Source organism: Chiloscyllium plagiosum, chromosome 34 (genome assembly GCF_004010195.1).
Source record: "Chiloscyllium plagiosum isolate BGI_BamShark_2017 chromosome 34, ASM401019v2, whole genome shotgun sequence".
Taxonomy (NCBI): Eukaryota; Metazoa; Chordata; class Chondrichthyes; order Orectolobiformes; family Hemiscylliidae; genus Chiloscyllium; species Chiloscyllium plagiosum.
Genome location: NC_057743.1, coordinates 33,139,933 through 33,167,629, shown reverse-complemented (window position 1 = coordinate 33,167,629; position 27,697 = coordinate 33,139,933). Strand labels below are relative to the sequence as shown.

Below are 27,697 nucleotides of genomic sequence, written 5' to 3'. Positions count from 1 at the left end.
CCAGGGGTTAACACAACTGACGTTTCAAATAAAATGCTAAGTAGATTGTTCATAGTGACATTTTCAGTTTATGAAGAACAGATGCTTATGTAATGAACTCCTGCAAATATATCCAGTGTTTCACTTGCTACAGACCATCTACTTGAGCTGTAAATTTGTAAGCTAGCATTTGAAATAATGTGAGTAAAAGCTGACATATCCTGTTCACACTGCAAGAAGAAAGGGAGCCTGTTATTATGTGGTTATGATTATTATTCATATCAGAATGGAATCCTTCTCAAATCCATAAAGGGAAAAAATAGGCTTGAAGAAGTGATGGGATCAGAAGCAAAGGTTGGAAGTGGCTGCAGAATGAAGTTCAGCAATGAGTGCAGCACTGGAGTTGAAGAAAGGCTCGTGAGTACTAGGGCTATAGATGTGCAAATAATAACTGAACTGCAAGTAAGCACTTAACCAAAATAAGCCTGGTCAAATAATTGATTTTTCCAGCACTGTTGCCAGATTCTCAACGTAAGCTTGTAAGTATCTACTGGTTAAGCCAACACTCCCCAGTTTAAGAGGACTATGTGCTTTGATATCCTTTACCTATCAGTTGAAAATTTTTCCTACTATTGAACATAAAGACCTTCCATGACCCAGTTTAAAAAATCTTGGGGCTTTTCCCATCCTTGATGTGACTGTGTATATTCTCTCACTCACTTTTTCAGTTGCCTGTATGATAGTATGCTCCATCAACTTTGTGGCCAGGTTTGATGCAGGTTGAAAATTCCCCCGATTAATCTTTCTATATAATTTTCTGTAATAATGTAAAGAATAGGAATGAAAGAAGCTTTATTAAGCCTAGTAATATTAGGTATTAGTTGGAAGAAAATAACGACTTTGACAATTCAACAAAGTCCAAAGACTGCTATTACCATCATGATTCCTCGTGATAACTGGTTATTGCATTCACATGGTTTTCCTATCTGCCTGTCTGAAAGAATTAGTGAACAATGTGTTAAAGTGCTGAATTACTTCAGTAAACGTTAAGTAACCTGGAGATATTTTAATATTAGCTATCAGTAATCATTGAAATGGATGGAGAAAAACAAAAGTTAATTACTGTGCAAATCCATTCTACAGCAAGTGGTTATTTTCTCTTTTATTTCTCAATCCCATTTTCTATACATAGCAAAGCATTGATATAAATACATCCACTCGAGAATTGACCCATTTAACTTCCAGTGCTTCAGATGATAAAGTCCTGAGTTTGGTTTAAGTACTTCTATGTGAAGAAGGTGATGTCACATCCATAAGTATCAAACTCCTTAAGGAATGTATTTTTCATTGGATGCATTACTGTGTTACTTTAAGATATGTAACACTTCTTGGGATTCAGCTATTGTGGAATCTAACCTATTTATATTGCAGAGGGGTAATTCACAGCATTTGCAGCAACAAAGGACAGCATGTGTACAGATTCAGGTCTAAATCCTTTATTAAAAGCTATCATTTGAAATGCTATTTTCAGGCCTTTAGAACTTAAAGGTAGCTTGCATTATTGAGCTGAATAGTTGGTGGCTGTTCATCTACACAATACTGTATAAGAGTGTCAAAAGTACTAACATCTTGAAATGATACTGAAATACAAAAAATGGCACTAGTCCTTCCTATTGGGAGAACTTAAAAAGAATGCTTGCTTGATGTGTGATTTGTGTGACAACTTCTCAAAATTATTCAGATTAAATTTCAATATTCAATGTAGTAAATGTTTGTGTTTTTATTGCTACAAGTGTAGCATGAGTATTACCATTTGCTAATAAAACTTTTTTAAGCAAACAATACATAACATATCATCAATATTAAAAGTTGATTTCATGTTAAATGCAAAGGAAAGTCTGGAAGGAATTTTATCTCCAGTCAATTAGATTGCTTAGTAATGTTGCTAATAGATAGCTGCCTCATGTAGACTTGAATTACTAATTGTAAACTTTTGGGCCCACAACTTAGAACTGACCCATAGGCATCTGATTCTGGGAAAATGTTTCTGGTTAAGCACCCAGTATTCTTTGTTTGCTGCATACTGTGATTAGATACTTTTGCATTTTCTCTGAATATTAGAACATTTTTCACATTCGAAAATATCAGAATTTGATAACTTTCACTTTTTGTGTCAGTGATGTAACTCAGAGTCAGAGATGTACGGCACGGAAACAGACCCTTCGGTCCAACTCATTCATGCCGACTAGATATCCCAACCCAATCTAATCCTACCTGCCAGCACCCAGCCCATATCCCTCTAAATCCTTCCTATTCATATGCCCATACAGATGCCTTTTTGAATGTTGCAATTGTACTAGCCTTCACCACTTCATCTGGCAGCTCACTCCATACACGTACCACTCTGTGTAAAAATGTTGCCCCTTAAGTCCCTTTATATCTTTCCCCTCTCACACTAAACCTATGCCCTCTAATTCTGTGCTCCCCCACCCCAGGGAAAAGACTTTATCTATTTATCCTATCCATGCCCTTCATGATTTTATGAACCTTTTATAAGGTCACCCCACACCCCTCCGATGCTTCAAGGAAAACAGCCCTAGCCTATTCACCCTCTCCCTTTAGCTCAAATCCTCCATCATGGGCAACATCCTTGTAATTCCTTTCTGAACCCTTTCAAGTTTCACAACATCTTTCTAATAGGAAGGAGACCAGAATTGCACGCAGTATTCCAACAGTGGCTTAACCAATGTCCTGTACAGCTGCAGCATGACCTCCCAACCCCTGTACTCGATACTCTGACCAATAAAGAAAAGCATGCCAAATGCCGCCTTCACTATCCTATCTACCTGCGACTCCATTTTCAAGGAGCTATGAACCTTTTCAGTTTATTCCCGTAATTAGCTTTTCTTAGGCAGATTTTGATGACTGAGATTACCATTAATGTGGCAGGAAAGACCTTGAAATAGAGATAGTAGACTTTGGGCTTTAAGGCTCATGGTTCAGGAGCCAGCATTTTGAAGGGGCCTTTCCTTGAGTTGATGGGGTGACCACCAGATTCATACATTAGGTTTCTTCTTTATGCAAATTTGGCACTTATGGGTGTGAAAAGTACAAGAATGGAGGCTTGTTTATGTCTGCTCAAATCATGTGTAGTTCAATCAGAAAAAAGTTTCTTCCTGCTGACCCCTGCGCAAGCTCCTTCCATGACATTGTTTAAATATCTTGGGGCCTTTCCCACCTTTGGTGTGATTGTACATTCTTTCACTCGCTCCTTCAATTGGTCAATGTGATAACCAGCTCTAATTTCAGTCAAGAAAGAAAGACTTGCATGTACGTCAGCCTTTTGTATCCTCAGGATATGCCGTATGCTTCACAGCCAATTAAATACTTGTGAAGCATAGCTGCTGCAGCAGTGCAGGAAGTGTAAACAGCCAATCTAAAAACAGCAATATGACAATGACCAGATAATGTCTTTTTTTTCTGCGGTTGATTGAATGATACTTATCGGCCCAAGACACTAGGAGTATCTCTTTCAAAATATTTCCATGGGACCTATTTTTAATTCACTTGAGAGATTTGATAGGGGATCAGTTTAACATCTTTTCCAAAAGACAATATCCCTAGAACCGTATCACTCGCTCCATCAGTACCTTTTTAAATAGTGCAATGTCCTCTGTACAATGTTGAAATGTTAAGCTTGATTTTTGTGTTCAAGCACTGATGTGAGACTTGAGCCAAAAACCTTCTGACTCCTGGAGCCAAGAATGTTACCCACAGAACCACAGAAATCATGCAGCTATTAACTCAAACATTTTCTTTCCCACTTTGAAAATAATTGAAAATCTGATTTGAATTTCTTTCCCCCAAAATCTTTTACAGTGTAATGCTGTAGGTTTTTAAGACTAAATAATGCTAAGCATATCCAGGGTCTTCAAATTTCACTAAGATGTTTAAATTTTCGCATTTGGAAAATATCAATTTTAAATGAAAAGGTCCTTTTTAACTTTAACACACACACTGATTATGAAATTTGATTAAACAATGTTCAGTTTATAGTACTTATTTCCTTCTATTTTGTGCAAGATACCTGGTATAGGATATGTGAGGGAGTCAGATGGATTTCAGAGTGAGTGGCAACCACAAATATGATCATCCTGTCTTGAGCTAAGTATTTGTATTGTTCACCGCCCCATTGCAAGATAGCAGATAATGGTGTCACGTTACATTGTTGGATTCTAAGCTCTTATTCTGAAACGTTACCAAAGTACTTGAAGGTTATATTCATCAACTAGCCAGTTTACTTTTTTACTGTAAACTATAATCTGTATTGGCTGAACTGTAAACTGATGGCTTTTGGTTTCAAGTAGTAAAGTCTTAAGTTCAAGATGTAAGTGCAAAATCTAGGGCAGGATTTTTTTTCAAGAGGTGAGAGAAACGAAATGGAAATTTGGGTGGTCGACTCATGCCTGCCCCGATTGTGAAAGGTTACATTCGAAATGTCGACTTCTGCACCTCCCGATGCTGCCTGGCTTGCTGTGTTCTTCCAACCTCTCTGCTGTCCCAGGCATAGCTTTCAAAGGCTGCTAGTTGGAGCAATTGAAGACACCAAACTGTACAACCCCAAGCGCATGCGCGCACACACGCCAGGCACGTCACCCTAGTTACTCATTTGGGAAATCCAGTACCATTTATATCCACTCAGAAGGCGATAATCAGGGAGATGTTGCATTGAGACCCAAAAGTGGCTGTGAATTGAACACTCAAGTGTCTTATTTTGTTTTCCTTTGTGTTAATCTACTTTTTTTTTGAAACCTCAGGCGAAATGAAGAAGTGACACATATCAAAATCCAGAATACAGGAGATTATTATGACCTGTATGGAGGAGAAAAGTTTGCAACATTGGCGGAATTGGTTCAGTATTATACAGAGCAACAAGGTCTCTTGCGAGAGAAGAATGGAGACATAATTGAACTAAAGTATCCTCTGAACTGTCAAGATCCAACATCTGAAAGGTACTATATTCCTTTGTTTTTTCTGCACCCCTTGGCTCTTTTTGGCTCAATAGAATCGGGAAGCAGTCAATTTAAATATTTGCCACTGTTCTTTTTAGATCAAACTGCTGTGAGTATTCTTTAATGCACACCCTTTATTTAAAGAAAGTACTTTCTGTTCATTCTTGGATGTTGATAACACTGACAGGGTCAATGATTCATTACCCATCCCTAATTTCCCTTGAGACATTGTTGGTGAGCAGCCTTATGAAACTTCTTTCTGTATGGTGCAGACACTCCCACTGCATTGTGAGATAGTGAGTAGCAGGATTTTGGCCCAGTGATAATGGTACCACAATATATTTATAAGTCAGGATAGCATGTGACATGGAGGGAGCTTGCATTTCATTGTGTTCCCTTGTAGCTCTAGGCAGCAAAAGTCATGGATTTGAAAGGGGCTCTTCCAAAAACTTAGGCCAGTTGCTATAATGATTATAGTAGATGGCACACACTACAGCAACTGCAGGCTGGTGGTGGAGGGAGTAAATGTTTATTGTGATGTATGGTTTGTCCTTGATTGCTTTTGGCCAAAACACTGAAAAGGCTCAAAACCATCAGGAGTAGGACTGGGCCACTGCTCCTTTTGGCTGCACCACCATTTAAATAAGATCATGACAGATCTGATTAGTCCCCATTGCCATCTGCCTAATGATAACCTTTCAGCCCCCCTTCCTTATCAATAATCTAACTTTCTCTGCCTTAAAAATATTCAAAGACCACTGCTACCACCACTTTTTCTGAGGATGAACCTTCTAAAGACTTGTGACCCTGTTCATGGAGGAACACATTCAGGCAAGAGGAGGATATATATATAAAAACTGATTATATGGCAATATTTACTTTAGTGAAGCTATTTTTGTTACTACATGTTGACAGTACTTAATAGAAGCAAGAAAGTTTCATCACAAAGTGAAAACTAAAATCAACACCTTCAGAAATCATGGGTGATCTTGGTAAATTTTATAATACTCCTAACGATGGAGTCAGAAAAACAAGTGCCAAGGACATAGTTGTGTGCCATTTTTAAACAATTATTGTTGCTTTAAAATATACAATTTATCTTCTCACAATTGATAAGCAGAGCATGGGTGTAGACAGCAAACTTGCAAGTAGACTTTAACCCCAAAGCACACTTGATACTCATTTTCCATTGGCAAATATTAGTGTCACAAATGAACTCTTATTCAAAGATTCCCCAACAACTCGACAACTGCAGATGGATAGAGATCTTCAGAATATGATTGCCTGCTGATTTTTTTTTTTAAGCTGAGAATTAAAATGTCAGCAGTGTCATGAGCGATTTTTAAAGGGGAACTGCCTTTGGCTTCTATTTTATTTTCTTCTACAATAACCTTTAGGTTTTTGAGTTTTAGAATTTTGATGGCAGGAAATAATCAATGTGTTTTATTTTCAGTTACCATTAACTATTTGTTTATTATCGTGAACAAAATATTCTTATTATTCCCAACTCAGTACGCAAACAATGAATAATAACTATGGTGTAGGATAATTTCTAACCTAGCCTCTGTACTCCTATTTCAGGATACCTTTTCTTGAACCTTTTAGAAATTATTTCATTCCTACAGCATTGAGGGACCGATTTACTCCAAAACATAGTTTTGTGGTCATCAGTAACTTTTTAAAAAATCATTTTTAAATGTTTTTGGATGCTACCAGGATCCTTTGTGACAGGTGGCACTAGTGATACTTAATTTGCTATTTACTTTTCCAGGGCAAAAGCTTCCCTATGAGGAAGGAATTTCTAAATTAAAGGTGTGCAATATCTGTATTCACAAGTAATTTTATAGTGAATGGAAAAGATGCAGGAAGCCTCTTGTAATATCAATATTGTATGTTTTCAGGTGGTATCATGGACATCTATCAGGTAAAGATGCTGAAAAACTCCTGACAGATAAAGGAAAACCTGGAAGTTTCCTGGTGCGTGAAAGTCTCAGTAAACCAGGAGATTTTGTTCTATCAGTGTTGACTAATGAAGAGAAGTTTGAAAATGGAGACCGTAAGCCAAGAGTAACCCACGTAATGATTCGGAATCAGGTGGGCTGTTCAAACTGGCCACATTTTAAAAACAATATTTAGGAGATTTTAAATTTTGCTACTTTTTAAGCTAATGAAAAGTACTTTGAAATGTAAATTTTGTTTCCAGTTGTCCATTGGAGTCTAATATTTTCTTGTGTAAGATTTAATACCACGATTGCAGCAAAGCGAATACTTGATGCAGATTAAAAGCACAGCATAAGTAAGGCTCCTGTTATTCATCTATTTGTTAATGTAACACTCTGCCTGAAAGGGACTATGCTGAGTTAGTTCATCAGTATAAGGAGTAAAGAAAATTCAACGGGATAATCACCACTGGTGGCAACACTGCGGCTTCTGATGGAAAGTGTGTGTGGATTCCCATTAATAGATTGCTTCCAGCTTTAATATCCCTATTATACAGTAGGTCAGTGACTTTTCCTATATTCTCACAAGTACAATAATCATTCAGGTTTTATATTACTCATATCTGGCACCCAAAGAGAAGTACCCATCAATAGTTTGCCCCTTTGCAAATAAGAGATGAAAACAGAACAAGGAGTACTCATCTCACATAAAACACAAAGTTTTTCTAAAGGTATTCCCTTAGTTATTTTAGCTTTGTTTATCTGTTCCAGGATTTAGCAGCAATGTTGAATATATGCAATGGTACATGAAGGAATAGTTTTTCAAAAAAAGATACATCTTAACTGTAATTTCTTAGTGGGAAAGAGAGAGGAGTAGAGTAAAAGTGAATGAACATTTTCTCAGGAATGTAGATCATTAAGAAGCCACTATTCAATTAAGGCAAATGTTACTCATTATAGTTACAATAAAAACGTTTGCAAAATAATACATATGCTGTAATATAATGAAGGCTTTCTGAAGGTCATGATGATAAAGTTTGAAACTGAGAATAAGCTTCTGAGCAGTTAATGTTATTTTTCACTGAACAGTTTACTATCCATCATTTAACCTTCCCACAACTATTATAGTACTGTATACAGAAATTATAAATTCTAAGGTAGTCCCCTGATTCAACCAGTAAAATAAATTTGAATATCACTGATGTTTCATTCATATAACTCATGAAATACAACTGCTGACAGTATTGATTTTTTTTATACAAAGTGTTGAAACCTGTAAACCAGAGATCGGTGGTTTTGTGAATTGAATAGTGTGTGAGGCTAGTTCTTAATTTATAAGAATGCAGCATTTAAGATTACAAAGTAATTTTCAATTTACAGTAAGCTACTGAAAATGTCACATGAAGTAGATATTTTGCTAAAACCTGTAACCACAGTTTCTAACAGAGTATATTTTAATCAGTACATTTTTGGGTCAATCCAGGACGGGAAGTACGATGTTGGTGGAGGTGAAAGATTTGACACACTTACTGACTTAGTGGAACACTACAAAAAGAATCCAATGGTAGAAGTTACTGGAATTGTAGTTCACCTTAAACAGGTACAGTATTTCTTCTAATTTGGATAATTTTACAGAGTGATAGCTTGCTTTTGATTAAGCACAAACAGGGATTTTGGAAAGTACACCATCAAACTTAAAGTTTGTTAGAACTTGGGAGGAGGTATCTTTATATTATTTTTATTATTAAATTGATGTGTCTCTGCATGTATTATCATAAAATCATTAACATAGCACAGAAGGAGACTGTTCAGTCCATCGTGCCTGTGTTTGCAATTTTGTAGAGCTATTCGGCATGTCACTCATTTTCAGTAAGTGTTTTCCCATTCAAAGACAATTGATTGTTCGCCTATCCATCTTTTCAAGTACATATTCCAAATCATAGCAACTTTAAGAAAAAAATTTTGTCATGTCAATTTTGGTTCTTTTACCTTCACTCTGTGTCCTTTTTGTCCATTTGATGGGTACAAGAATAGGAAGGGTTTAGAGAGGTATGGGGCCAAGTGCTGGCAAATGGGACCAGATTAAATTAGGATATCTCGTCAGCATGAACAAGTTGGACCAAAGGGTCTGTTTCTGTGCTGTACGTCTTTGTGATTCTATGCTCCTGGAACCAGTTTTGTATTTACTCTGCCACAACCAACAGTGATTTTCAACACCTCTATTTGATCCTCTTAAGAGCCAACCTGAACTTCTCCCTGTTTTCACATATCTCCCAACTCTGTTTCCTGATGCACTATAGTAAATTTGTTTTGCCTTTCTTAGGCTTTGACATCCTTCCTAAAGCTGAGTGTCTAGAATTGGACAGAGTACTCCAGCTAAGTTTAGCCAGTATTGTTATGTGAGTTTTCTGTAATACCATTTTCTCTGACCCTTCTTTTACGTTGAGATCCATAGACTCCCTACAGTGTGGAAATAAATCATTTGGCCCATCGAGTCCACACAACCCTCCAAAAGCAGCCCACCCAGACCCACCCCGACCCACCCCTGTACGCTGTAACGCTAACCCTGCAATGCCCATGGCTAACCCACCTACCCTGCACACATGTGGACAGTAGGGGAATTTAGCATGACCAATCCACCTAAGCTGCACGTCTTTGGACTATAGGAAGAAACCGGACCACCCGGCAGAAACCCACACAGATACAGGAAGAACGTGCAAAGTTCATGCAAGCAGGCACTCAAGGCTGGGATTGGATCCAGGTGCCTGGTGCTGTGAAGCAGCAGTGCTAACGACTGAGCCACCATGTTTATAAAGCTGTTAATAAAGCCAAGGATCACCTATTTAGAACCTTGTCAACTTGTCACCTTCAGAGATTTGTGTTAGTACGCCTTTAGATCTCTCTAATTTTCAACTCGTTTTAAAATTGCTTTGTTTAGTTTGTATTATTCATCATTCCTGCTGAAATATATCCCTTCACCTTTGTCTCAAATTTTATCTGTGAGGCATTGCTTATTTCACTAGACTGTGTCATCTGTCCCCTGAAATCTGTTCCTGTAAACTTTGACTTGTCATATCAATCTTTTAATCCTTTATAAGATTTTCCAAGAAATGTGCTAAATGATTTTTCTACAACAGGCTTTTTTATATCAGTTAAAAATTAGTTTCCTGGAATTGTCATTCATTGTAAATGTGACTGGTTCCCTGGCTGCAAGTTGAATTTAAATTTCCAGTGGCTTATAACAGCTGAAAATGTAAAACTTGTAAAGCTGTTCTTAAAAATGTATCAGCCAAATATATTGGAGGAATGATGTTGGGTGGAATTTTCCCCTCACTAAGGGTGGTGGAAGGGGAAAAAAATTGAGTTGGCCCTGGAGTGATACTCTTCTTCTTCCTTGCCACCTGTATCTGGGCAAGAAAGTCTGTTGGGGAATTTTGTTTTATCTGCCAGTAATTAAGGTCTGAAGTGATCAATTAACAACCAATTATGGGCTTCGACTTTCTATCTGAGTTTTCAGCAGATGAGAAAAGTGTTTGGTTACCTGCATGAATACCCAGGGCAGTCCACCTGCCGGATTGGAAAGGGGGCCTTTAATTGCCTCGATCCGGAGGCAGTCAGTCACATAGATCAGGGTTGGCCTCTGACAGAATATAGTATTTTCTGCTAACCTGCACGAAAGAAGAACAACAGGCAAACTTTATCTCACAGTACCTTTGGTTTAAAAGGAAATCTTTGCAAATTCCGGCCTATAGCATTCACAAAGTTGGTGTACATACCTGCTCAATTCTGGCACACTACAGATGCTAAATTCAGAGATTAATGATTTAGCTCATCAAAAATGCATGGCTAAAAGTTGAATTCTTCCTCAAAAGTAGGATAAGGAACCAATGCTGTTTTAATGTTCATTGGATTTTATAATTAATTTGAATTTAACTGTTTGTCAACTATTCAGTTGAATTAACTGAAAAAAAAATGTAATTTTAATACTACAACAACTTTGCACAGCCATTCAATGCCACAAGAATAAATGCTGCAAACATAGAGAATCGAGTCAAGGAACTTAATAAAACAGCAGATAACACAGAAAAGGCCAAGCAAGGCTTTTGGGAAGAGTTTGAGGTAAGTAGAGTGATTATATGTTTTTTTTAATACGTTTGAATAGGACTCCTGAAGTTGATGTGAGAACCCATGAAATAGACCCTAGAATAGACCATTTAGAAGTTCAAACCTGCTGTTATGCAAGAGTATAGTTGATTTACTTCAACTGGACATTTCTGCCATATCCCTTTAATGTCCTTCATACTCAAAGCATTCCAACCTCTGCTTTAAATATATTACAACTCAATAATTGAGCGGACATAGCTGTATGGGATACCACAAGTCTCTGACCTGCACATATAATCTGACTACCTCCATTACAAGAAAACATTTTTTAAAATAGTTTAATTTTGTCTCACTTTCTCAACTTTATTTAGTCCCCTATCTTATTTTATCCCTCCATAAATATATTTTGATGCTCCTTTAATATATTTTGATGCTCCTTTAATTTAAATTGCACAAGACTGATGTTTTTGCCCCACCAGACACGGCCTTTGTTATTAACATCATGTCCCCTAACTTAACAAAAAGGTCATAGATACTCTAATGTGTAGCTAAACTTTTAGCAATGCATTCATGCTGATATGCATGACCTTAATGTCTTAACCTGAATTGTTGTGGAGACAAATATAAAAATGTTCAAAATCAGCTGTTTTGTAGGACTTGCCCTTGGCCACTTTATAAGAAAGCACGCTAAAATTGACTACAACTTTTTCAATAAGCTATGACTTTTTTTTAATATTGCTGCAATGTCTGAATTCCTTTATTTCATAACATAGATGTACGAATTATTGCCGACAGCAGCAGTTTAGCTCTCTGCCAAAAGGTTACAGTAGAAACCGCAAAGGAAAATGATACTCCTTTCATTATCCCAAATAATAAGCAGCCAGTCCATTTTATTATTTGGTTGTAATTAAATGATTATCTGCATATTACAAATTAAATTAACTAAATTTCTGTGCATTGTAAAAAATATTCTTTTTAAATCACTCCGCCAAAAGAAAGTCTAACCTCAATTAGAAGAGGTTACTGTAAACATTTGACATATCTTTTGAAATTTTCTTTAACAGCTTCTTCAGCAACAAGAATATAAACTACTCTATAGCAGAAAGGAAGGACAAAGAATAGAAAACAAAAGCAAGAACAGATACAAAAATATTTTACCATGTAAGTGGGCTTCACTCGAGGTTTATATCAGCATTCTCATTCTCCTGAGCCATGGGAAAGCAAACTTTCAACAAAACCTTAATTCAATGCAGAAATGGATATGATCATCAAACTTACAAGCATGCTGTTTTAAATTGATGTTACACTTCTATTCAGAATTGCAGGTTTAATTTTAATTTTAAAATTATACTCAACCGGCGGTTAAATATGGAGATTTAGTTAATGTTTCCAAATTTAATTATTGTCTGGCAATAGCAACAAAATGTTGCAGTGAACGTAGTTGCAATGCAATGTTTTCTGTGAGCTTGCATGAATTTAGTTGTGCTCATATAAAGAAGCACAGTATCTGGATGTATAACATACTTACTCTAATAGTATATGTAATTCTTGGAATGTAAGTTGTTATCAAAAGCACAGAAAATCCTTGTAGAAAAATTATTACCAGTATAGTCTAGGTTGAAGTACTTTGAACTACTATAGTTTGAACTGCAGAGGTTTATAAAATCATGAGGGGCGTGGATAGGTTGAATAGAAAAGGTCTTTCCCTGGGGTGGGGGAGTACAGACCTCTAGGGCATAGGTTTAGGGTGAGAGGGGAAAGATTTAAAAGGAGTCTATAGGGCAACTTTTTCATGCAAAGGGTGGTCCATGTATGGAATGAGTACCAGAGGAAGTGGTGGAGGCTGGGACAATAACAACATTTAGAAGGCTGAGGTTACCATGAAGGATTCTTCTTCTCAAACTGTCCACTCATGAGCTCAGGTAACCAGCTGGATGGGTAAATGAATAGGAAGGGTTTAGAGGGATATGGGCCAGGTGCTGGCAAATGGGACTAGATTAATTTATGATATCTGCTCAGTATAGAGGAGTTGGAACGAAGGTTCTGTCTCTGTGCTGTACATCTCTATGACTCTAATGATGGTAATTGTTCCATCTTTCTTGTAGTTGATAATACCAGAGTTACACTGAAGGAAGTGGATGAAACCATATTGGGATCAGATTACATCAACGCTAATAATATTACAGTAAGTATCTAAATTTCTTCAAAATGGTTTGAATTGATTTTATTTTCCTTTTCAAACTTAGGGATCTGTTTGCTGCCATCAAGGCATTGTACCTATTTGTGTACACATGCATTATATTAAGATAGTTATTGGTCATTCAAAGTAGCCGCTGAGCAGGCAGGTGCTAGTTGGACTTGCTAGAGGCTATCCTTGGTTCTGTGAGACTTCTTCACCAGCTCCTAGGCCTCAGGCTCTCCCTTTTTACTATGAGAATATACAGCTGCTCTGTCATTAGATGGAGATGACAGCTGGTTACCTGAGCTCATGAGTGGACAGTTTGAGAAGAAGAATCCTTCATGGTAACCTCAGCCAGTGTGGGCTGAGGATTCACTCTGCTTCACAAGCTAGCCAACTGAGCTGACCATGCCAGTTTTCACCCTTCTCCTTGTATGCTCTCTGCATTGCAATCAAATCAATGGCACAAATTAATTGCTGCTCATTATACCCTCACATATTTTCATGGGCAATCTAGTTTTGCCTTCATATTTTACCCAAAGACTCCCTGTCAAGGCAAAGGACTGAGGGGAGAAATCATATCATGAGATTCAGGCAATTCCAAATTGTCCAGATTCAAGATATTTCTATTTGATCGTAATGTTATCTAATATTATACATCTTAATTGATCCACTATCCCATTTTGGACATGTGCCAAAAACAAGACAAGCCATCAGCTGTTTATTGTGCAAATATTCTACTCCAGGCAAATCAGTGCGCACCTGGGGCTTGTGCTCAGGGACTCTGCTAACATGGAGCCACTGGTAAAACTCCGTTTAGTTGTTTCCCGACGGGAACAGAAAGCTACTCTAATCTCCTGGGCATTGTTTTGAGCAACCTGAGAGAAAATAGGGAAGTAGAGATTGCTGCGTGTATCTCTCGTTTGATTTTCACACGTCTGTAGACTTTCTTTGACTGCTCACAGTGGTCACTCAGCTGGTAGAATCCCTGTGTGTAAGAGTTTAACTGTGTAAGGCACCAAACCTATCACACCCCAAGTTCATGACCCTCAAAAGGCTATGTTGCAGAATAGGCAATTCTCGAGAAAATGACTGTGTTTTTGCTTTTTATGTCAATTCGAATGGTGTTGCCTGGAACAGCAATGGCAGCATTTTAGCATAGGTATTATTTCTAAATGTTCATAATAATTACAGCATTTTTAGTCTTCTCATAGATTGCATGCTAACATTAAATAAATAGTTTACAATTGTTTCATGTACCACCACCTTTCAAATATGATTTCCTGGTAAATTAAGAATTTGCAATACGTACCCAATAGAAGGCAAATTTAATTTATTTTAATATAATGCTGCACAGAACAGTTACATCCTGGACTATTCTTATTGGGGAAATACTACATTTTGGTCTATAGTTCCCTGGCTTGTCCTTAGCCACTATTTAAGAAAAGTGGTATCACAGCAGTTTTTTTTATTGTCAGCAAGTTAATGATATGGTCATCAAGGCATGTGGTATGCTTTCCTCTATTGGTCAGAGTATTAAGTACAGGAGTTGGGAGATCATGTTGCGGCTATACAGGACATTGGTTCGGCCATTTTTGGGATGTTGCGTGCAGTTCTGGTCTCCTTCCTATTGGAAGGATGTTGTGAAACTTTAAAAGGGTTCAGAAAATATTTACAAGGATATTGCCAGGGTTGGAGGATTTGAGCTGTAGGGGGAGGTTGAATAGGCTGGGGCTGTTTTTCCCTGTAGCTTTGGAGGTTGAACAGTGACCTTTATTGAGGCTTATAAAATCATAAGGGGCATGGATAGGGTAAATAGACAGAGTCTTTTCCATGGGGTGGGGGAGTCCAGAACTAGAGAGCGTAGGTTTAGGGTGAGAGAGGAAAGATATAAAAGAGACCTAAAGGACAACTTTTTCATGCAGAGTGTGGTGCGTGTGTGGATTGGGCTGCCACAGGAAGTGATGGAGGCAAGTACAATTGCAACATTTAAAAGGCATCTAGATGGGTATATGAATAGGAAGAGTTTGGAGGAATATGGGCCAGATGCTGGCAAGTGGGACTAGGGGGATATCTGGCCGGCATGGATGAGTTGGACTGAAGGGTCTGTTTCCATGGTGTACATCTCCATGAATCTATGACTCTATGATAGTAAATAACTGTTGTTAAACCTATTGTTAAGCTTACAAAACATCATCTTTTTGTGTGTGTAACAAATTAATCTTTATTGTTTAAGGATAGTATAATGTGGTATGACCTGCTTTTTGATTGGTGTGGTATGTAAATAGAACCATAGAAATGACATAGCACAGAAGGGTTCCATTTGGTCCATCTAATCCATGCCGAACAAAAGACACCCAGATGCCCTTTCTAATCCCATCTGCACGTGATACAAGTCTTGCAGCTTACAGCACTGAAGGTGCAGATCCAGATATTTTCTAAAAAGTTTACTCCTCAGGCGGTGAATTTCAAACACCCACATTCTCTGCATTAAAATAAAGCTTTGCCTCACATCCCCTCTAATCCTCTTCCACTCAGCTTGAATCCATGACCTCTAGTTTTTGAACACTCTGCCAAGTGAAACAGGTTCCTCCTGCCTACTCTATCTCCTCACAATTTCGTACATCTCAAATATATCACCCCTTAGCTGTCTTTGCTCTAAGGAAAACAAACCCAACCTCTACAATCTATCCCCATAGCTACAATTCTCTAGTCCTGGCAACATTCAAGTAAATCTTCTCAGAGCAACTGCTATTTCCTCCCTTACCACCACCATCATCCTGGGGAACAATCGTTCGGCCCTAGGGACTTATAGAGTAATAGAGATGTACAGCACGGAAACAGATCCTTTTGGTCCGACTCATCCATGCTGACCAGCTACCCTATATAAATCTAGTCCCATTTGTCAAAACTGCCCATATCCTTCTAATCCCTTCCTATTCACGTACCCATCCAAATGCCTTTTCAATGCTATAATCATACCAGCCTTCACTTCTTCCTCTGGCAGCTCATTCCATACAGGCACATCCTCTGTGTGAAAATAGTGCCCCTTAGGTCCCTTTTATGTCTTTCCCCTCTAACCTTAAACCTTTGCCATCTAGTCTTGGACTCCCTGACCCTGTCTATGCCCCTCATGATTTTATAAACCTCTATATGCTCACCCCTCGGCCTCCAACGCTCCAGGGAAAATAGCCCCAGCCTATTTAGACTCTCCCTACAGCTCAAACCCTCCAACCCTGGCAACACCATCGCTAATCTTTTCTGAACCTTTCAAGTTTCCAAACATCCTTCCTATTGAAGGAAAACCAGAATTGCACACAATACACCAAAAGTGGCCAAATAATGTCCTGTACAGCCACAATATGACCTCCCAACTACTATACTCAGTGCACTGACCAATAAAGGCAAGCATACCAAACACCACCTTCACTGTCCTATCTACCTGTGACTCCACTTTCAAGGAACTATGAACCTGCACTCCAAGGTCTTTGTTCAGCAACAGTCCCAAGGACGTCAGTATTAAATGGATAAGTCCTGCTCTGATTTTTCTTTCTAAAATGCAGCACCTCATATTTCTTTAAATTCAACTCCATGCGCTGCTCCTTGGCCATTGGACCATCTGATCAAGATCCCGTTGTAATCTGAGGCAACCTTCTTTGCTTTGACTTATTCATTTTCAAGGATTCAACTCCAAACACATCCTCACATTATGATTATTTTAACCAATATTTCACACTGCTCCTCTTGGATTAAGCACATTTATCTACATTGTGCTTTTCTGTTGTGAATATGGACACACAAATTCATTTAAACTTCTTTCCATAACTTCTGCACAAGCTACCTCCTTCAACTTTTATAATTGCCATTTTTTCCTTAATTATCCTTTTGCTATATTTGTAAAACAAGTGTCGTATAAGCTTATTTCTTCATGCATTTACTATATGTTTATGTTTTTATTAATTGGATAGGAATGTAAGGTGGAGTGGGTAGTTGTTTCATGGAGCACAAGAGTCCTAGATGCTCTTGCTGCCCAGGGTCCCCAAATGCTTCATTTTTCTCTGGTATTTCTACATAGTTATCTAGAGGTGACATTTCTGATATCTGATGATGTGAGTGTGATTGCCTTTAACATCAGCTGGATCTACTGAGTGATATTAAGGAGCTCTAGCAAAACTTGAGTCAGTGGGAATTGAGGATTAAGTTTATTCTAGTTGAAGTCATACCTAGCACAAAGGAAAATAAATTGTGGTCGATGGTAGTCAGTCATCTGGATTCCTGGACATCATTTGAAAGAGTTCCTTCTGGTAGTATCCCAGGCCCAACCATCAAAGCCCAAATCCCCTGAATATTAAAAAGCTGTAACATTGGAAAGTGTTGGCTAGTAAAGAACAGTTATTTACCAACACCATTTCCAAGATTCCCATTTGAAAGTCAGATGTAATAGAAATTGCTTACTTTTTGATCTCCAGTTGATAATATTAGCAAATGACTGCATTTTTTAAAAAAAAAAACAGCACATTTTGAACAAAATCATTGTGTAGGTTGGTTTAAAAAAAATCTTTTATAAGCTTTAAAAATTTAGGTTTTGAAAATTTACTCACTCAGTTGCAAGTATGCAATTTGATTGTTACTAAGTGGCAAATGATGGTAAATATATTTTTGTTTAAATTGCAAGGAATGGGGTGAACCAGTTGCTGATTTTTCAGGGTATGATCGAGTTGTTAGTTTAAACAATCCGCTTATGTCTATTAGCCTTAGTGATAATCACTGAAACATCTTACTTAAACTCTGATAAAATAGAAAAGTTATACATTGGAACGATGGTTTTCTTTATTCCACATGACATTGAAGAATGGAAAACTTGGAGAGGATTCCAAACATTACATTGCAACACAAGGCTGTCTTCAGAATACAATCAATGATTTTTGGAAGATGATTTATCAGGAAAACGCACACGTCATTGTCATGACAACCAAAGAAGTAGAAAGAGGGAGGGTGAGTAAGCTCTTACTTGTGGATAAAATATTTACAACTGAAAATAGCAACTTTTTAAAGTTAAAAATATTCTTTTAAAGTAATTGGCTAAAAGGGCAAGATTTTATTAAAAATGTGTAGAAAGTACACCTGTTTTGCCCACATCAGAGGATAGAATTAGACTTAGCTGACACCACTATACATCCTGCTACACCCTCTCTACCCTCCAGACCCCATACACATTACCATTCCAAGACTCATTCACAGGAGCCAATATCAACATCTTTTGAAAATGTTGCTCTTTTTGAAGAGTTAACACCATTTTTCTCAAACTAGATTTGCTGCTAAACGGTCCACTTATTCTTTTAACATATTATTTTACAAAAGCAATAGTTTGCACATTTATACCTTGAAAAAAACTTGTTGACTTAAATGTAGCGCTTAAAGCTTGTGTGCCAATCTCAAAAATATTTCATTATTGCATGAATTCAACTGGTCATATTCTGTTGAAGCGACAGGAGATTCTTATAAAATTTGCTCAAAGTACTGAGATTCGGACATCATAAATAATTACAAATAATTAATATTTGACAACCACTCCTTACTAAGCAGTTGCTTAAATAGGCCAAATAATCCTTAATGTTCTATCAGTATGGTTTGCTACACCTCTCTTCACCAAATATCAATGTTAAAATTAATATATGGGTACATTTTATAAGGAGATAAATGTCATGAAAATGTGTTGCCAGTTGTAGGAGAGTATAATTTAAGGAGTTAGTCTGCACTGGACATGTACTTCCTGGTTATTATGGTGCATTTTTCCTACGTTTTCTATGAAACGTTGGCAATGTTCTATTGTTTTTCACCTTTGGCAACTTAAGGAGATATACAGGAGAGTGAGGACTGCAGGTGCTGGAGATCAGAGTCGAGAGTATGATGCTCGAAAAGCACAGCAGGTCAGGCAGCATCCAAGGAGTAGGAGAATTGACGTTTCGGGCATAAGTCCTTCATCAGGAATGAGGTTGTGAGCCTCTGGGAGTGAGCGATAAATGGGAGGGGGTGGGGCTGGGGTAGGTAGCTGGGAAAGCGATAGGTGGATGAAAGGGAGGGTGATAGGTCAGAGGAAGCAGTGATGGATGGGTCCAGTGCCGAGTTGGAGCTTGGGACTAGGATAATGTGGGAGGGACATTATTGAGTCTCCTACTACTTGGATGCTGCTTGACCTGCTGTGCTTTTCCAGCACCACACTCTGAACTAAGGAGATATACAGTCTACTTTTAAAGCAACTTTTTTCACTAAAAGAATGAATGATTTAATATTTATTAATTATGAAATAAGATGGATGGAATTTTACTACTTTAAATAAATTAATTGCCAAGCAATTTGATGTAAGCAAGCAGTTTTTAAAATGAAAATTTTTTTTGGTATACATAAAGGAATCCTGGCTGAAATTTAATGTAGCACATTAACGGAAAGGTCAGATTGCCTCCATTGAGGAAGATCCACTGAAGTTAAGGGCCCATTAAGCATTTCATTGGACAATGTCTGGTCTTTGCCAGGAGTCCTGATGTCAGTAATGGAATCCCAGCCCTCAAGGGCTGCGGGTCTTTATTGCCCAGGCTCAGTAGCTGCTGTTAGTAATGCATCCACAGAGGTCTGTGATCAGTGAATGACTTAAGTTGAAACTTTATTGCTGGAACAGCACAGCAGGTCAGGCAGCATCCAGGGAACAGGAGATTCGACGTTTCGGGCACAGGCCCTTCTTCAGGAATTTTTGCTGTGCTGTTCCAGCAATAAAGTTTCAACTTTGATCTCCAGCATCTGCAGACCTCACTTTCTCCAGTGAATGACTTAAACCATATTTGAGCAAGGACAGGTTGTAGGTTGCATAGAGGATTCATCCTGAAGGGAGAAGGTCTGAAGATAGGAATGGGGGTTGACTTTCAGTTGACTGTCATTCTCAAGGTTGGTTCAGGCAACTGGAGACTGAGGGCCTTTGTACAAGGCTTTTCTCATCTATAGCCCATGCCCTTAGAAAACAAATCCAGAACCTCCTGACAAGATTGCTTTTCAGAATCAGAATGGTGACTCCTTCCCACATCACTGCTTGAACATTGGCAGAAAAGTTATCGACAAGTTTTCACATTCTAGTCTTTATCAGGTAGAGGTGGGAAAGAGACAGGGTGCCCAGACTTCACCCCAATCTCTTCCTGTCTCCGAATATTAAATTACTTCCGTTCTTTCATTATGCTTGTCTCACCAAGGATTCAGTTTTGAAACTCTGCCATCTTCTGCATTGGGATGATTCTGCATTAAAGGTGAAAGTTGCCATTATGTTGCATTTCCATCCAACTAACTTTTTCCTCTGTTTCAGATGATGCCAGCCATAAGTGTACTGCTTCACATATCAGTGCTTCCTTTTCCACAGTTAATAGCTTTATCATTTCACTATTGGAAGACAGCTGTGTCTGTGTCTCAAAGGAGTATGCACTTTCAATGTGATTGGCTATTCAGCCTGCTCATTACATTACTGTGGAAGATACTGAGTAACTGGACTCGCAAGATTATCTCTGTTCTATTCCCACAGATGCTGCCAGATCCTAATTTCCCCAGCAATTTCTGTTTTTGTTTTAGATCTCCAGCATCCACAATTCCTTGTTTTATTATATTGAAATGAAATTAATGTTGAGAAATATGGAATCCGCACCACTGGGGTGTTCAGATTATTGTGAATAACCCTCTTCCTTCGAAATCAGCAGCGAGCACCATCAGCTCATTATTGACAAACTCTGGCATGTGAATGTGTTCAACTACGTGCTCGAAAATTGAGTAATTGCTTGTTTTCGGTTTGCTGCAGAATAAATGTTATCGTTATTGGCCAGATTTAGAAACATCAAAATTGTATGGTACAATTTCTGTGCGAAATCTGAAAGAACGCATGGCGCAAGATTACATTGTGCGCGAACTGGAGGTTATACAAACAGCCTGGGTAACTATACTCTTGATCAGAAATGTTAATTTACATACTGGCTTGTTTCCTTATCCCATAGAGAATGTAAAGAATGACAAGTAATTGAAGGAGAATTACAGATACTGTAATCCAGTTAACATTACTTCATGGGGTACCGGGGAAGTGTTGGATTGCTAAAGTGTCACAGTTCAGATATAATGTTAAACGGTGGCTCAGTGGTTAGCACTGCAGCTTCAGAGCACCAAGGACCCTTGTTCAATTCCAGCCTCAGGCACCTGTCTGTGTGAAATTTGCATGTTCACCCTGTGTCTACATGGATTTCCTCCAGGTGCTCTGGCTTCCTCCCATGTCCAAAGATGGGCAGTTTAGGTGGATTTGCCATGGTAAGTTGCCCATCGTGCCCAGAAATGTGCAGGCTAGGTGGGTTAGCCAGGTAAAATGCAGGGTTACAGAGATAGGGTAAGGGTGAGAATCTGGGTGGAAAACTCTTCAGATGATCAGTGTTAACTTGATGGGCCAAATGGCCTGCTTCCACACAGTAGGGATTCTATTGTATTCTGTAAAACCAAGGCCCTGTCAAACCTGTTCAGGTGATTACAAAAGATTCTACAATACCATTTACAGAAGCACATATCGGTGGACCAGCATTTATCATTCAATTAGTATTACCAAAACAGATTGCTATTCTATTCAATTTGTAGAACCTTGTGAACAGAATTGCTCTCTACATTGTTCACATAACAGTAGTGACTGCATTTGAAAACTACTTCTTCATCTGGAAAGTACTTTTGGTCAAGCAGCTTTAAGAAAGAAAGCTGATGCTGTAGACTTTTGGAGGACAGTGATCAGAATCTCCAAAGAACCTCCTCCCCACACTCCTGTCCTGCAAAAATTGAGACTATTGTCAGTTTATTTATGAACTACTTATGCCAGCTGATGAATTGTGGAGAGAAAAACATTTGGAGTATATTGTAAGGATTTGAATTTCGTGCTGCTCCGAGTAGGATTTTTGTTAATTTGTGCCGAGTGATTTGGAGGAATATTGGAGCACATCCTAGATAATGCAGATTTAGTTACTTTTTGCCAATTTCTACAGTACCACTGGCCCAGTATTTTTTTAAGATGCCTCAATGTGGTGTGGGGTAGAAGGAATCTGGCACTTACCAATGCCACCCATACAGTTATATTCAAAGTTTGTGAGAAGATTTGCAGCTCGTTGCTGTGGTTCTGTTTGCCGAGCTGGAAGTTTTTGTTGCAAACGTTTGTCCCCTGTCTAGGTGACATCCTCAGTGCTTGGGAGCCTCCTGTGAAGCGCTTCTGTGGTGTTTCCTCCGGCATTTATAGTGGCCTGTCCCTGCCGCTTCCGGTTGTCAGTTTCACATGTCCGCTGTAGTGGCCGGTATATTGGGTCCAGGTCTATGTGTTTGTTGATGGAGTTTGTGGATGAGTGCCATGCTTCTAGGAATTCCCTGGCTGTTCTTTGTTTCGCTTGCCCTATAATGTAGTGTTTGCAACGTTTGCAACAAAAACTTCCAGCTCGGCGAACAGAACCACAGCATACAGTTATATTGCTTAGGCAAGGGAGGACAACAGTTGAGAAATAATGTGTAATCATAGATGAAATAACAACAAAGATTAAAAGATTATTATTATTGAAGGAAGGAAGTATATGTTATTATCATTACTGTTACATATAATCATTGTATTGTGATTGCTGAGATTTAAACTGCTAACCGTGGAGGAAAAAAAAACACTTTTATGCATTTGATCACAAAATGAAACATATTGGTGGGGTGGAATTGAATTGGCTTAGAGACTCCACTATATTTCTTGTTGCTAATAGTGCAGAATTATTGTCAGGAAATGCATCACAGTTGCTAAAATTCATGTTGTTAGTCTTCAGAGAATTAAAAATGAACTGACTAGCATTTTGATTTTATTTCACACAGAAGGAAGCACCTAGATACATATGGCACTATCAGTATCTCAGCTGGCCAGATCATGGAGTGCCCAATGAACCAGGAGGAGTACTGAGTTTCCTGGACCAAGTAAATCGTACACAGCAAAGCATTCCAGATACTGGCCCTATTATAGTGCACTGCAGGTACTTGGATAATTTGGATCACCGTAAACGGACCACTATGCACTGTTTTTCTCCCCCCCCCCCCCCCCCCCTCAAATCAGAACCTGTAAGAGTTTTAAGATTAATAGATAATTCAATAACTGGTCGAAAACTGAACCACTGTTCCCTTAACTGTATCATTATATTGAGGATCAATTAGTCGTGTGTCTCGAATGGCTAGATCCTGTTGCTAGCTTCTTTCATTTATGATGGTGCTTAATTGACCTGTTCAGTGGAAAAGCTAACCAAGTACAGTGTGTGTTTGTTTTATTGAATTGGTAGTTGCATTTTTTGACAGGCATATGGGACATTTCTATATCTGGTTTTCCACTTGAAAGTCAAATCTAACCTTTCAACAACTAACTATTCTTTCTTGACTGTACAAGGAAACTTACAAACAAGAAAATAAACTGTTAAGAACCTAAAAATGTTATGTCCGTAACAACTGCTCATGAAAACTTAATTTTATTTTATACTACTCGGAGTAGCTCAGGTCAGTTTTCTGGCCCTGGTAGATCATATACGTCCTTGAATCTCCGATAGCAGCTTCATGGGAAAATGCAAGTTTACTTTGGACTGGCTTGAGTCGCACTCTGGAGTCAGTCTCTAATGAAGTATTCCACTCTTCACTACAAGTTTCCGCCAATCCATATAAGATGCAGGGTGGGTCAAACGTAAAGATCAGAATTCTTGTTGGAAGAAGGTGTGCTGAACAGCCATTTTGTGAATGCAGGCCAAATAGAGGTACAGGCCTAGATGGTCACCTGCTGTTCCAAAGAAAAGTATTTTTTTTGTGCTTTTTAAAGGAATAAAATAGAGGCACATCAGTTTTATTTTTCTGGAGTAGACCCAGCTTCACTTTCCCCCAAGGAACTTTCCCACCTCTGGAACAAAGCTGGTACCATAACGGGTCCCAGGTCACATGGTATCTGTCAGAGGCACTCACGATTAATGATGTTCCTCTGGTCCACATATTATGGGTTGAACGACTGGAAAAGTCCTGGCATATTTAACTGGCTGCAAGCTATCCAAATTCTTTGGTTTTCTATTTAAGTATCTGAACTGCCTTCTTTCTAAATATAACGTTTTAAAATATGGGCAAACCACAATAATTCAAATATGCAAGAACCGAGGAACTGTTTTGATGGTGAAGCGTTCCTTACCGATCTCTGAGCCCTCTGTTGATGGAAGTGGATTGCAACACCAAAACTGCTCACATTTGAGATAAGACTCAAAATGGTTGGAATCCTGTAGGACCTGGGTTTCTTCTCCCCTTATCCCATATCCTTTTTGACCTGTGAAATTGTGGCCCTTATGGATCACTATCAATCTCATGGCAATCTGCACTCTCCACACTCGTTCTCAATGCTAGAACTCCAATCAAAGCTGCTCGAATGTTAATCTCCATATAACCTACTTTCCTACTAACATCATTTTTCCTCCTTCAGTGCTGGAATTGGAAGAACAGGAACCATAATTGTTATAGATATGTTGGTAGCTGACATTAACAGACAAGGTAAGAAACAGTCAAGCCAGATAAAAATAAGATTAATAAACAGTGTATTGAGTCATTTACACTCCAGTTAGATTTTGAATCATTTGTTATGCTTGAAAGAAAGTATATAATTGTCTCACATACTATTCATGGTTTCCAAGTGAACATTTCTCTCAAGTATTATTACTATTCATTATCTCTGCTCACTTTCCTTTTCTGAAGACAAAAATTTGGATTTGACCTATGGTAATTGGGGCAATAACAGCCCAACCATGATGTTGGGCCAGTAAATTCCTGGTGATGCCACAGCAACATGATAGGGTCTTTTGATGCCTGATATCTGGGTCCAATAATGTACATACTATCTCAATTGTAATTTTTGATATAAATTGACCAGCAGGTATAACATGTGTACTGGCAGTTGGATTGGATTGAACAACCAAACTGATAGACCAAATGAGGTTTCTCAAAAGATCACCAGAAAACAGTGCCACCTTTTCTTGCTGCTGGTTTGCTACTCCTAGTCCCAGAAAAATACTTTAGGAAGCTGCTCATTGTCTTCGCTCACCTACCCTAGGTCTGGACTGTAAACTTTGCTTTGTCAAGTGCAGTTTAGAACATAGAACAGTACAGCACAGAACAGAACAGACCCTTCAGCCCACTGTGTTGTGCCGACCATTGATCCTTATGTCAGGTAAACCTAATGTATAAACCCTCAGATTTCTGTGACCATATGCACGTCCAGCAGTCTTTTAAATATCCCCAATGACCTCGCTTCCACAACTGCTGCTGGCAACGCATTCCGTGCTCCCACAACTCTCTGCGTAAAGAACCCGCCTGTGACATCCCCTGTATACTTTCCACCAAACAGTTTAAAGACCCCTCGTGTTAACAATTTCTACTCTGGAAAAAAGTATCTGGCTATCAACTCTATCTATGCCTCTCATTGTCTTGTACACCTCAGTTAGGTCCCCTCTCTTTCTTCCTTTTTTCCAATGAAAAAAGTCCGAGCTCATACAACCTCTCTTTGTAAGATAAGCCCTCCAGTCTGGCAGCATCCTGGTAAACCTCCTCTAAACTCTCTCCAAACATCCTTCCCTAAGTGCGGTCTAACCAAAGTTTTATAGATCTGCAACAAGAACTCATGGCTCTGAAACTCAATCCCCCTGTTAATGAAAGCCAAAACACCATATGCTTTCTTAACAACCCTGTCCACTTGGGTGGAAATTTTAAGGGATCTATGTACCTGCACACCAAGATCCCGCTGTTCCTTCACACTGCCAAGAATCCTGTCTTTAATCCTGTACTCAACTTTCAAGTTCAACCTTCCGAAATGCATCACTTTGCATTTATCCAGGTTGACCTCCATATGCCACCTCTCAGCCCATCTCTGCATCCTGTCAATGTCACACTGCAGCCTACAACAGTCCTCTATACTGTCAATGACACCTCCAACCTTTGTGTCATCTGCAAACTTGCTAACCCATCCTTCAATCTCCTCATCCGAGTCATTAATAAAAATTACAAAGAGTAGAGGCCCAAGAACAGAGCCCTGTGGAGCACCACTCACCACTGACTTCCAGTCAGAATACTTTCCTTCCACTACCATTTGCTGTCTTCTGTCAACCAGCCAATTCTGTATCCAGACAGCTAAATTTCCCTGTATCCCATTCCTCCTGACCTTCTGAACGAGCCTACTATGGGGAACCTTATCAAATGCCTTGCTGAAGTCCATTTTACCAGGTCAAATTAAATAAGGTCTGGTCTCAAAATGGCTCATGTCTCATCAGTAATGACAGCTGTCCACAGTAGCACTCCAAACTCATTTGTGCAAATTGTTAAAATTAACTCCATTTATTCCTTATTGCATACGTCCATGATATTTTCCTGGTTCATTGTCCTAGTGCGTATTATTCAAGTTTTAATCTTGACACTAATAATGATATTCAAGCAAAGCAAACATCAAGGAAATCCTTGCAAATTTTCTTCCTGAATTTGAGTTCTTATTTGACACCCTTGTCATTGACTGAGACAGCTAATTCTCAAATTTGAAATCTGTTTGATTCAGCTGCCCATTAACCCAAAGGAGATTCATTTATTTTAAACTTGAAATTCAATGTAGGAGAGAGAATCTCCCCAATATAGCAGAGAAGAAACCGTTTCACTTCATGTGTCCATTATAAGCTACATCATTTTAGTTATAGAGTCAGGGATGTACAGCATGGAAACAGACCCTTCGGTCCAACTTGTCCACACTGACCAGATATCCCAACCCAATCTAGTCCCATCTGCCAGCGCCGACCCATATCCCTCCAAACCCTTACTATTCATATACCCATCCAAATGCCTCTTCAATGTTGCAATTGTACCAGCCTCCACCACATCCTCTGGCAGCTCATTACATACACTTACTACTCTTTGCGTGAAAATGTTGCCCCTTAGGTCTCTTTTATATCTTTCCCCTCTCACCCTAAACCTATGCCCTCTGGTTCTGGACTCCCCGATCCCAGGGAAAAGACTTTGTCTATTTATCCTATCCATGCTTCTTATAATTTTGTAAACCTCTATAAGGTCACTCCTCAGCCTCCGATGCTCCAGGGGAAACAGCCCCAGCCTGTTCAGCCTCTCCCTATAGCTCAAATCCTCCAATCCTGGCAACATCCTTGTAAATCTTTTCTGAACCCTTTCAGGTTACACAGCATTTTTCCGATAGGAAGGAGACCAGAATTGCATTCAATATTCCAACAGTGGCCTAACCAATGTCCTGTATAGTCGCTGGAAATGTGTTGCTGGAAAAGCGCAGCAGGTCAGGCAGCATCCAGGGAACAGGAGAATCGACGTTTCGGACATAAGCCCTTCCTGAAGAAGGGCTTATGCCCGAAACGTCGATTCTCCTGTTCCCTGGATGCTGCCTGACCTGC

General features: G+C 38.8%; 1 protein-coding gene across 3 annotated transcripts in view; it reads left to right on the top strand.

Moving 5' to 3' along the window:
• ptpn11b (protein tyrosine phosphatase non-receptor type 11b) overlaps positions 1 to 27,697 on the top strand; it is a 123,472-nt gene that overhangs the window by 78,049 nt on the left and 17,726 nt on the right. For all 3 annotated transcript variants that reach the window (XM_043676119.1, XM_043676117.1, XM_043676120.1), the window contains exons 3-12: positions 4,797 to 4,991; positions 6,893 to 7,085; positions 8,415 to 8,531; positions 10,937 to 11,050; positions 12,100 to 12,196; positions 13,141 to 13,220; positions 18,066 to 18,209; positions 21,046 to 21,177; positions 23,109 to 23,263; positions 24,730 to 24,797. In XM_043676119.1, coding sequence (XP_043532054.1) covers positions 4,797 to 4,991; positions 6,893 to 7,085; positions 8,415 to 8,531; positions 10,937 to 11,050; positions 12,100 to 12,196; positions 13,141 to 13,220; positions 18,066 to 18,209; positions 21,046 to 21,177; positions 23,109 to 23,263; positions 24,730 to 24,797 — 1,295 coding nt within the window. The remainder of the gene's footprint in view (positions 1 to 4,796; positions 4,992 to 6,892; positions 7,086 to 8,414; positions 8,532 to 10,936; positions 11,051 to 12,099; positions 12,197 to 13,140; positions 13,221 to 18,065; positions 18,210 to 21,045; positions 21,178 to 23,108; positions 23,264 to 24,729; positions 24,798 to 27,697) is intronic.